The sequence below is a fragment of the Artemia sp. Qi Xiang Cuo genome, chromosome 6 (assembly GCF_049724085.1).
Source record: "Artemia sp. Qi Xiang Cuo chromosome 6, ASM4972408v1, whole genome shotgun sequence".
NCBI classification, from domain to species: domain Eukaryota; kingdom Metazoa; phylum Arthropoda; class Branchiopoda; order Anostraca; family Artemiidae; genus Artemia; species Artemia sp. Qi Xiang Cuo.
The window spans coordinates 46,652,759-46,664,630 of NC_142799.1; the positions used below are offsets into that span (position 1 = coordinate 46,652,759).

Below are 11,872 nucleotides of genomic sequence, written 5' to 3' on the forward strand. Positions count from 1 at the left end.
GAATCTTGAGGAGATGTTCCCTGTTGAGAGGAGTCAGTGACGGCGGCGGCGACGGCGGGTCTCAAACGATAAGGTTAATACTTGTCCACACGTCGCAATGCATCTTGAAGTAAAAGCAATTTGTTGCCATCGGCAATATTCTCATCATTAATGAATTTTTTTAGATTGTCTTCAAAATGTTCGAAGGGCGAGAGGAAAAGTTCAAATGGTGTCAATTTATAGGGTTTAGCCATTCTCTCTCTCTAGAGAAAACTGTTTACAAGTCCTGCAATTATTGGCAGTAACAGTGTTAAAAAGCTACCACCCGCTTGAAGGAAACGTTTTCTCTTATAAATTTATCCCTTATTTTCACAAGACAACGCGCGTACACTGGAGCGATGTTGCTTTATCTGTTGTCTAACAACTTCTGACAGTTTAATATTTTCCTCAGCTTAATTTAAACAAAGTTCAGATATTAGATTAATGAAATCAGTGTCGACCCCATGTTTGAGTATAGCCTTCTTAAGTGGAGGTTTTGAAGTGCTTAAAATAGAAAATAAATGCCGTTGTTCGTGTAGCTTCTCCAGTGTCATAATGGCAATTAATTATATTCTCTAGTGTTCTCTGGAAGATATACTATAATTTTACTGTCGAAAATGTCGGTGACAACACGTAGATCCTCGGGTGTGCTCTGATTAAGATCTTGCAAAATATAACCGTATGGTTTTCTAGTCGTCTGAGTGTACGCTGACAACAGAAATTTTGGATCACCGGGGTATATCTGTTTATTGAGAGTTATGAGCGAGCTAGAATCACGAACAACTCGATAGATAATATAGATGGTGCAATTCAAAGCAAGGGTTCGCATACATTTGCTCTGATGAAACAGATTGTGTAAAACTAGGGTTATGGTTATGGGAGCGAACAGTGAACAGTTGTAGCATTTCCTGTTAGAACTGTTCAATGGATTCAGCTAAATCATCAATAATCAGCCACGAGTTCGATTCAATACTATTGAAAACATCAAGCCCCCGTATGAATTGTATTGGTATGGTTGTGGCAATTTCTTTTATTTGATCATAGGACTCCTGCCAAATACTATAGCAATAGTAAATTTTTTTCGGTTTTTCCAAAAACATTTTATCACAATTTTTAATTATTTTAGTTAAGAGTGTTGTTTTCCCCGATATTGAGGGACCACACAGAAACGACCTGAAGGGTGTTTTAAATTGATACATGTTGTTGCTGCTGCTGCTGTTGGACTTCAACTAACTGTAAATCATACGTGTCCAATGAATAAGCAGCAATAATTTTCCAATAGATCTATCTAGTACTGGCTAACCTGAAGAGTAACAACAATATTTCATGGCAGCATTTATTTCGGCACTGCATGAAAACAAATATTTGTTCAACGTGAACTACAACGATATGAATAACACTTGTTCAACAAGAACAGTTGACAACAATATTTAATGGCAGCATTTATTTCGAAGCTGCATGAAAACTATTTGTTCAACATGAACTGCAATGATAAAAATGACACTTTATGTACAACATAAATAAAAAACACTTTTTGTCCATGAAGAGCAACACTTATTGTCTTTAAAAAAACACTTTTTGTCCATCATCAACACTTTTCTGTACAACATCAGCACTTATTGTCTTTAAACACTTTTCTATACAACAACAACAACAACAAGAGCACTTGAAAAAACAACACTTGAAAAACACACTTGAAAATTCTGAACTAGCACAGTTGAACATTATAGTGAATTTAAAGGTGGGGTCCCCCCCCCACCCCCCTGGGCGGCCGCGGGCGGGACCCCCCACCCCCCTGGGCGGCCGCGGGAAGGCCCGTCCCCCCGGGAGCGGCGAGGGTGAAAAAACTGTACAATAGTTGTCGTCACTGCGGCAGGTTAAGGTGGTTAGATTGGGTTAGTTGAGATTAGCTAATTTATGAACGGGTTGGTGGTGGTTAGTTAATTTATGAAAGGTTGATGGTGGTTAGTGGTTGGGTTAGTTCAAGTTAGGTTAATTTATCCAGACCAAGTTGATTGCGATAGTCTATGCATTCAACTCGGTCTGAAATACGGTAGTGGCCTTGAGGCTGGACACTTAGACCATTCTTGAGCACATAGACTTTGTCGGATATTCGCGACATTTCATTCTTTTCCAATCTCACAGTATAATTTCTATACGGTAACGAGCGAATTGCAAGCACTTGTGCTCTCAGCACTAGGCTACTTTCTACACAGTCTCTGTACACGCTCATGTTGAAATTGCTCTTTACAAAATGTGTAGGCACCCCTTTACACGCCTTCTTTTCATCCCCACTATGAGTTTTAACGCAATAAACTTTGGGGCCCGGGAACACCCCCCCGGATATCAAATCATTCCCCGTGTCTGATTTTAACATTAGTAGTTGGTTGGGAGCTAGACTTGTTACCAACTCGGGGTAAAGTGATGGATTCCCGCTTGTGAAATCCATCTACGAGATGATTTATTCCCCCTTTGCTAAATCACCCAGTAAATATTCGCCCCTATTTATCTTTAGCAGCACATAATCTGTATCCCCATAATAAACTTGAACCTCCCCCTCCCGTGGCCATTGCACCTTGCACACATTCTAAAAAAACGACAACATGAGCTTTTTTGAAATTTCCAGTACTAAACTACCGCCTGCTATATTCTTGTTCACTACTACATTTTGCTTTCGCCTATGTGTATAAGAACCGTACCAGCCTCTATGCGTGTGAATGATGTAAAATTGGGATCGGCAATAATTCGTGCACACTCTAGAGTGTCAGTCAAGACGTCACAGCGAGATCTGTTCCGAACACTTTCACACATTTTGCCAAACGCTGAATTTAGGATGAGTTTGTACATTTCCTTCTCCACCTTTGAATTTGCCCTAGAGTGTTTATCGACAAAAGTGTCGATAAACGTTTTTAAGTATGGTCGCTAATTGAACTGCAGGACCCTATGTATTTTGGTGATTTTGAAACCATTGCTCACCATCCAGTGCTGAAGCACATGGTGAACAATGATATTCTTCTTAGGATCCAAATCGGCAATCAGTTTTTTTTTGGAGGGAGTCCAGTGTATCCTCATATGCTCAACCAACGATCGATTGTAGGGGCTCAGCGAGTCTCTGCTCACGGGCCGATTGATACAGGGAAAAACAAAATCTTTAACTGAATCGTGAAGCGCCAGCGGTATGTGCCCGTCAATTTCAAAGAGCCATTCCTGTGGCCCATTGTCCTCGACCGTGGTAATGTCGGGGAACTCACAAGGATTCTTAAGCCATCGATAGTTTCCAAACGGCAAAGAGTAGTGGGACATTGCCGAGGGGTACAATGAGTTCATGTCCAAGAACACTGCATTTGACTTTGCACCGGTGCTGTTTTGTCCGCTCGGATCGGTTGATAAGACGCGGTCCCCATGAAAAACATACCCTCCCCTCATTGAACGCTCTACAAAAAGGTGCTGATCTACGTCGGTGATTAGGCCTATTTCCTCCCTACTAATTTTTAAAATCAAATCCATCACTAAATGGGGTGTGGAAAAATAATATCCTATATCTAACCCAAAATCTGAATAGATTCGGTCTGTGTTCTTACAGACTATATCCAGCAGAGTTAAAACGTCACTGACCAAGTACAGTCTACAATAATCCCACCCATTTTTACAATCCCCCTTGGACCACACCTTCTTAGCAAACTCATACTCCTCGGCTCTGCATTCACTGCTCGTCAGTGAATTGTAAAAAGCTTCAATTGGACGTGGTATTACCACACTTAAGTGAGTGCCAGAACAGTAATAATCGTATGCGTATGCACCTTAGCAGGTCAACAGGTCATACATTTCACTGTCTGGAAAGGGCTGTTTTAGCAAGGGAAAGCTATCAAAATTGTCACTTTTCTGCACTTGAATCAATTGACTCAATGCCTTGGCAAAAAAACTAAATGAATATAAAAACATGATTTTATTCCAACACGTATGCTCATTATCCACTGCCTGCCATTTCAGCTCGAGAAGCAACAACTTTTCTGCCGATTTGGGGATAATGTTATAGGTAAATGAACTTTTTACTCATGGACTTTCTTCTCGCCCTCCCTCCCTATGCATACGTGCCAGTGCCAGTAAAATAAATTTGAAGTCATAATTAGAGTTGTGGATAAAAACAGGAATAAAAAACTGCTGGCTAACATTTAAATTACACGATTGATGCGCAACACCCCAAAAATTGCTACCTCAAGAGGATCTTTCTTGCCCCGAATGATTATGGTCTCTGACTTTCCCCCGCTCGTCTCGTTTGTCGTGAGTCCCCTTATCCCCCTCCTCTGCAAACTCCCCCTTACATACCCAACAAATTCTTTGATTTTTAATCGCGAGACGATCCTCTGCAGACAGCACCAGTGGATAATGCGTATTTCTCAAACGAGAAATAGTGCCATTAGCCGTGCCAATCAGTTTAGTCAGTGGGTTGGTCAGGCATTCGCCCTCATCTAACTTTTGAACTATTTCTAGCAACTATCTGGTGTTAGATCTATCTCTTTGTGCATGAGTATAGGAAACTGCAATAGCTTCGTGCTCTCTGACTCGGTTGTAAAATCGGGGGTTATCCAAATCAACCAGCTTGGCTTCACAGTCCCATGATATTTTGTTGCACTGGAGAAGGGTATTCTGGAAATTTTTAAAGCGTAGAATAGCCCTATCCCTTGAAACCGTTTCCATTGTCTAATAGCCATGCCGGCTACAATGCCTCATGTGATTTTGCAACTTTAATTCAGTCCAAAATCTAGAGAGGCATGTTGGACAGTAGAAACGGGTACTCTGTTTCTTTCCCTCCCCCAGAACTCTACTGATGTCTGTGATAGGGTTAAAATGGCCAATTGCATTCGGTTCACTAGGTGGTGTGTATAACAACCAAACCCAGTGTTTGACCAAATCAATCGACGGGCCCCTTACTGGGAAAATAACCCCCTTCTTTTTTAAACGAACCCAATCTTCAAATTCAGTTTCATACTAAACCACAGTAACGCCGATATTTAACTGGGCATTAGTCCTTTCAAAAATATCAATGGATCGTAGCGTTACTGGGTGTTTTCCTTCTAAACAAGAGAAATCTACAATGGGAAAATCGGACCCTTCCTTCCCATGTACAGCCCAATTATCTAAATTTGTCTTGGTAGCATCACGTGCTAGAGGCTCATATGCTGAAATGAGGAAAGCATACCTGAAACATTTTTGTTCTGTTTGAAAACAAATCTGCTGGACACCTTTACAGCCTACTAGATCCAGATTATATTTTAAAACTGTATCCCTTTCAGCCCCACTAGTCCCCCCTCTTAAAATAAAATCTTTCTTAAATTTACATATATTTACGCTTAAATTTTCAATAAATAAAACTACAGACCCGCTCCCATTTTCGTTATAGTTCTCGAGCTGCATAATAATTTGACCTACCCAATCCATGAAAGCACCCTCAAAATTTTCTAAGTTCGATTAAACTATGCTCATCTCAGAGTGTATATAATAATAATAAACTTCACTTTTCCCCTCATTTAAATAAAAAACCTTTAAAACAATAGAAACCTTAATTGAATCCCTACCCCCCCACAACTAAATTAGGTTCTACAGCAGCGCACAAATTTTATCTACATAGTCATTCACAATGTCTCCGGGATCAAAAACAAATTTTTCTCCCCTTAATGAATTAAAGGGGTCACCAAACGTCACAATGTAAACACCTATTGCATTTAAAATTGTATTTAATAATTGACAATCTGGACAAGTTGTAACTACCACCCCCGCTTGTATATCATCCCCTCCCCCAAGTGGTTAAACAATATATGGCGAATGTTCCACTTCAGTTGTTCGAAGTGGACTCGTTAGGGTATCGAAGGCTGGAGGAGGAGGAGGAGAAGGGTCCCCAGTTAATTCGTCTGTGAAATCATCCAAAAGCTGTAGTGTATTTTGGCTCAAGTCCCCCCCCCTGCCCATCTGAGCTATTATCTACATTAAAAAGAGCAACGTTTATAATCTCATCAATATTTAAAGGTATTTCCAGTACAGAGTCGCTCCATGGTGAATTGCTATGTAAGTCCACCGATGCGTCCTCTCCTGCACCAGCTGATGAGGAAGATGGTGAATATGGGACCAATGGTCATCCAACCTAAAAATGAAAAATATATTTTTTTCAAAGTGTTCAAATTATCCCTACTGTTTTTATAATTTGGGTTATTATTTAAAGTTAGCATTTAGTAATGGCATTTGGTTAATTCATCTGAAAGTTCCAACTTAAGATATTTACAATCTAAAACAAGACTTTACATAGAAGGCGGCAATTTGTTCAAAAAAAAGAGATAGTCAAATATTTAAACTACTAAAACTAAAATAATTAAGTGCTATTTTTTTTTGTTTTTTTTCACTGCGCTTTTCGGGCCCGCAGCGCATCCTGTGGCACTTCTCGGGCACGCGGCGCATCGCGGGGCCCGCAGCGCATCCCACGGCGCATCTCGGGCCCGCATCGCTTCCCACGGCGCTTCCCGACCGGCTCCCATAAAAACTTTACATAATGCCCATCAAAAGTTGAAATATTCGCTTAGACAACATAGGTCGCTATTTCTCTCTAATTCCATACTGGTTCAGTGAACTCAGGAGTTTAATTATTGTAACCCCTCGCGCGAGTTTTCTGATTTCCGAGACTGAACTTCAGACGAGGAAAATGCGGGGAACCGTTAGCTTGGTTTCCCCTCGTTGAAATCTTGGCATGATAGAAAGCTATTTAGAAATATTCAGTGTAAATTAGAACGCCAATATGTGCAATAGATAAAAGGAATAATCTCACTCTTAAAACTATGTGAAAAATAGCATTCACAGAGTTTCAAAGGTCCCTAAAAATATATGTGATAGTGAAGATATAGGGGGAATGCATAGAAAATAGCAAAGATTAGAAAAAAAGAGCAGTTTGACAAGCAAAAAAATTACATTTAGATATCTCTGAGGGAGGGCAGAGAAAATAATGGTTGTGGGGTGAGGGGTTAATATCTCAGAGATACACTTTTACACAATGTCAAAAAATAGTGAAAAGACTAAAAAACATTGGAAGAAATAGATATGTATTTCTATAAGATAGTTTGAGGAAAAAAATGCTCACATTTCCAAATCCTGGCTGCACTTGGGTGCCGGATGGTCCGGGTAGTGTGTGTCAGAGGGCGGTTGGGGTGGCAGAGATATGTTCTTGCGCAGCTGTGCCAGCAATGTTACGAGCTTGCATAGATGAGCCAGCGAGGTTCACCATCCTTATGGCCCATTCTCTTTTTGGTTTATGCCCAGACTGTATGGGGGCTGGCACTGATGGGGCTGCCTCACCCTCTCTTGCTCTCTTACTGGGTGGCGGCGACGGGCATTCTTCACAATTTGCCTTTAAAAAGAGAAAAAATTTAGTATCGAAATAATTCCCCCCTTTTTACAGAAAGAAAGTTAGTATCCTCATCCGCATAATTTTGTCTAGAAAAGCATTTATCACTAAGAAAGGCCCCCTACGCCAGCATTTTCAGTAAAGCAAAAAGTAAAAATATAGTAAACTCAGAAATCAAATGCTATTTTAATTTATTAAAAAGGCTTATTCATAGACATCCCAACCTAACCTTACTTTTCATGCAAATCTTTGTTTTCATTTTACAATATTGGCAATAGAATTGAGGCATGTCAACCCCCCCCCCTGTCATCATTGTCCTAAATATATTGTTAGTAATTATTTTTGGAAATAATCCCGTTTCACCGGTTCTCCAGCAAATACAAGGTTACGAATCCACAAGCTTAATAAACAGCAATCTCTTTTTGCTTAAAACCGTTTTAATTTGATAAAGAGGGAAACAAATCCGTTTTATCATTGAAACCTTATGTTTAAGTCGCTAACGTAAAGGATTAAAAAGCAGGAAGTGCAATTGTGGGATGTCAGCTAATTATCACCTTTTTAAATCATTGCAGAAAAATGTTTTTAAGTCAAGTAAACGGGGGTGGTGGCTTAAATGGAAATGGTTTATTAATAGCAATGGGATAGACAGAAGTTGATTGTCACTTTTTGATAGGCTTACAGAAAGAATAAATTTATTGAAAAAAGAGAAATATTTCTATTGGCAAGAATTATACTTGTAAAAACAGTGGGGGGGGGGGTTGAGGGGGTTTAGGTTATAAAAAGAACATATTTTATGTTTCCTAGTGAGTATAAAGATTGCATGGTGGTTAGGTTTGTGGGAGCGGGGGGACTTACCTAAATATACTAGAGGGTGACCAAGGAAAATAATTTTATTTTGAAAATAACAATGTATTAAATCAGAACTTACATTGCTAATTGTGGCTGTCATGGCTTCTAATTCATCAAATTTATCCATTGTTGTTTGAACTATGTCAAAATAGTTTCTGATAATTTAATCACATTGCATGCCCGTTATATACGAAATGTCAAGGGTGAATTGTTATGTAAGGGGGAAAATCATATGTACGCAAGCCTCTGATTGGCTGAGAAAGGATATGTATCCGACTCGCTGATTGGCTGAGAAGGAAACATGTGATCTAACTGTTTCCAGGATTCCATTAGGTCTTGCGTACACATGACCAAAACAACAACAAGATCTTGAAGGAAGTGTTATTGGCCAGGTTCCCCATTACACTCATTAATCCATCAAAGTGAAAAAGTTCCTGTTTTTCCATTCTCACTGACAAAAACCATAAAACAGACATAAATTGATGTTGACATCCAAGAAAGTGAGAAAGTTCCTGTTTTTAAAATTCTCACTGAAAAAAACCATAAAACATACATAAATTGCTGTTGACATCCATGAAAAACATAAAATAAATTGACCAACATACATAACCATCCAAGAAACAACCATCAATGTGAGAAAATTCCTGTTTTTTCAAGTGAGAAAAATACTGTTTTTCCATTCTCACTGACAAAAACCATAAAACAGACATAAATTACTGTTGACATCCATTAAAAACATCAAATAAATCGACCTTGACATTCGCTGAGAGCGTGCACAAAACAACAACAACAACATCGACCTTGGAAATTTAGGTCATTGACCCCATTAACCACGTGTTCTCCCTAATGACTCTATGCCCAAATTTTGTGTTAAAAAAAGTTGTAGGTGGCAGCAGGGGTGCGTGACACGATCAATAGGGGCATCTCTACTGAGGCATAGTTAATGGGCCTCTCTGCTACTTTGAACAAAATGGATATCTAAAAACTTTGATCGGATGTCTTTGAGGGGAGGGCGATTAAAAGGGGCGTGTGAGGCGGGCTGGTTACCCTATAATGACTTTTGACTCTTAAAAAGAGCACTAGAACCTCAACTTCCAATTGAATGAGCCCTCTCCGATGTTTCTACGGCAACTCCTTCCATACGAAGTGGCCTGAGAAAAAAATAATAAAAAAAAGAATACAGTGAAACCTTCTTGATTTTTACTTAGGCAGTGTTATTACGCTGCCATTGATTCATATTACTTAATAGACAGTTCCAAAAATTCTTGAGTTAGCCGTTGTCTTTGAGAAGAATAATACATCGCTAGGAAATTATGCTAGAAAACACTTAGAAAATGCCAACTGATATTGAATTTTAATTAAATTGAATACAATTGAAACAAATTTAGTCATTTTTGAAGAATAGCACTAAGCAGTCACACTTTTGAATTAAAATGTATGACTGGCGGCCTTATGGTATTTTCAGCTTTTCGAGCATAACTAATTATGATCCTTCTAAGATTAATTCAAACTTCATAGGTATTTCAAAATTTGTGGAAAGGTTCATGAAAAGAGCAGATATATGAATATCTTACCGTCAAAGGCATGTTGAAGCATTTCTTCGCCAATGTCACAATACACTTGACGCTGATCGGCAAAATTTGGGTCATCTTCGTCGTGGGACCAATATGAGTAGTCAAAAGTAAAAGTTTTTGGTGGTTCTTTATTGGCAGGTAAAGCCTTTGGATTTGATATGACTAAAAATATTGTAAATATAAAATATATTAAAAAAACACTGTATCCGTAAAGCAAAGGAAATCATAAAAAAGAGGAAGTGCAAATGTTGGCGAGGAAAACAAAATTTTTCTAACAATAAAATCCACTTCTTTTTGGGATTGACACTTCGGTTACTTGCAATAGCAAAATCAAGTTTTTTGAGGACATTGTCTCAAGTCATTTTTTTTCTCATTCGAGGTTACCGATCAATATGAATTACGGAGTAGCTTTTGTTTTCCCATTTAACGAAGGTTTTTTTTTTTTTTTATTGCGACAGAAAGAAATTTTTGGTGAAAACAGGATGCAAAGAGCAAGAAAGAGAGAATCTATTAAACTTCAGTTATTTGTTGTCAAAACGTTAAACCGAAGAATGACAGATTGCCAAAGATAGTACTTGTTTGCCAACCATCAGGGGCCAAACGAAAAGTGGGTTGTCTCCGAATGGGATGGGTAGACAGGCCAAAAAAAAGATTTAAAGGAAATTGAACACCATAGGGAGGGGGTGGCAGAGGGGTAAAGAGTAAAGTTTTGAATAGATTCGGATAGAGGGGGAGCATATGCAGCTATGTTGGCCTTAGGTGGCTTGGTGCTGCAGTGAATTGTTAGAAGCAGCAGCACTTGTAGAAATCAAAAGTTGCCTTGTGGTAAATTTCACCCTCTGAGATTGGAAGCTAGTCAGCCAAGGCCCTGGTTATATTGCTCTCCGTAATGATTTGTTTGCCGTCAGATATAACTTTAGTCCTTCCAATGTCCTTTCAACTGGTCTTAGTTTTACACTTACTATATCCACAATTGTTTATCTGCAAATCGATTATTATCTCGACAGATGCCACAGCAGGAATATTAGGGTTTAGGCTCCCATTTCAACTCCCAGAAATAGAACTAGTAGTCTGTAAAAAGTGGAAAAAACTGCGACGATCTAACTAATCTGAATTTCAAGACATTCATTTCTCTCATTCATTGCTCAATTCTTGTTAACTGAACCTTTTCTCCGTTTTTGTTTTTAATTATTGTTATAAAAAACAACAAAGAACTAAAATGTTGGTCATATATATATATGTATATAAAATTTCGGATCATTTGCAGTCTATGCAACATATATCTATATAACTAGGTCGAACGATTTCCCTGTGTCTGTAGGATTTGGAAAAAATAGAGCTATACTGCTTCTAAACAGTGGTTTCATTTCCTATCCCTCTTAAACTTTCCCGAAAAATATGTGCAACTTTGTTATGTAGATAAGAGTCCCAAGATGTATATAATCAACGCTGTCTTTGAGAAGCAGAAGATGAACAAATTTAATTATTTATGAAATACCGTTATTGATTAGTATTATATTTTCTAAGTAGTACATAAGGTTCACTCACTTAGAGTACAGTATAAGGAGAACTTGCGCAAATGTGTCACTAACATTTAGGTCTGCGTTCCTGAATTCCTTACACAGCTTTTCTTCCAATCATGTACTCCATTTCTTCCGAAAAGGGTATCATTTCACTCACTGGGCCTATGAGATATGTCCTTTAGCAGAAACATACACAGTACACAGTAGGGGAGGGGGCACATGTCAAAGCGGCCAAAAACAGACATAGTTTATAAAATCAGGGACAGAGGAAAACAAATACCCTGATGCCCTAGCGCACAGTATCTGTCCCCTATTGAAAAAATCGGTTTTCAGACAAACTTTATTCGATGTTCTGAAGATGTTAGTATGGCCAGGTGAACGACACTTTCTGGGTTTACCTCAAATATCAATTCGTAGAAATCTCTAAATTTTCATTCAAACAGCTAAACAATTCTCTTTAAAACATAAAAAAAAAACTTGCCACCCTCCCTCCCTTAATTGAAGCCCCTGATTGGCACTTA

The 11,872-nt window shown here is 38.7% G+C and overlaps 1 protein-coding gene across 1 annotated transcript in view; it reads right to left on the minus strand.

The window, feature by feature from the left end:
- The window catches only part of unc-104 (kinesin family member unc-104), a 211,127-nt gene extending 199,692 nt beyond the window's left edge, over positions 1–11,435 (minus strand). The window contains exons 1-2 of the mRNA XM_089090220.1: positions 11,377–11,435; positions 9,829–9,990 (exon numbers count right to left, since the gene is read on the minus strand). Of these exons, the coding sequence (XP_088946346.1) occupies positions 9,829–9,990; positions 11,377–11,422 (208 nt within the window). The 5' untranslated portion in view covers positions 11,423–11,435. The remainder of the gene's footprint in view (positions 1–9,828; positions 9,991–11,376) is intronic.
- Between the last annotated feature and the right edge of the window lie 437 nt (positions 11,436–11,872).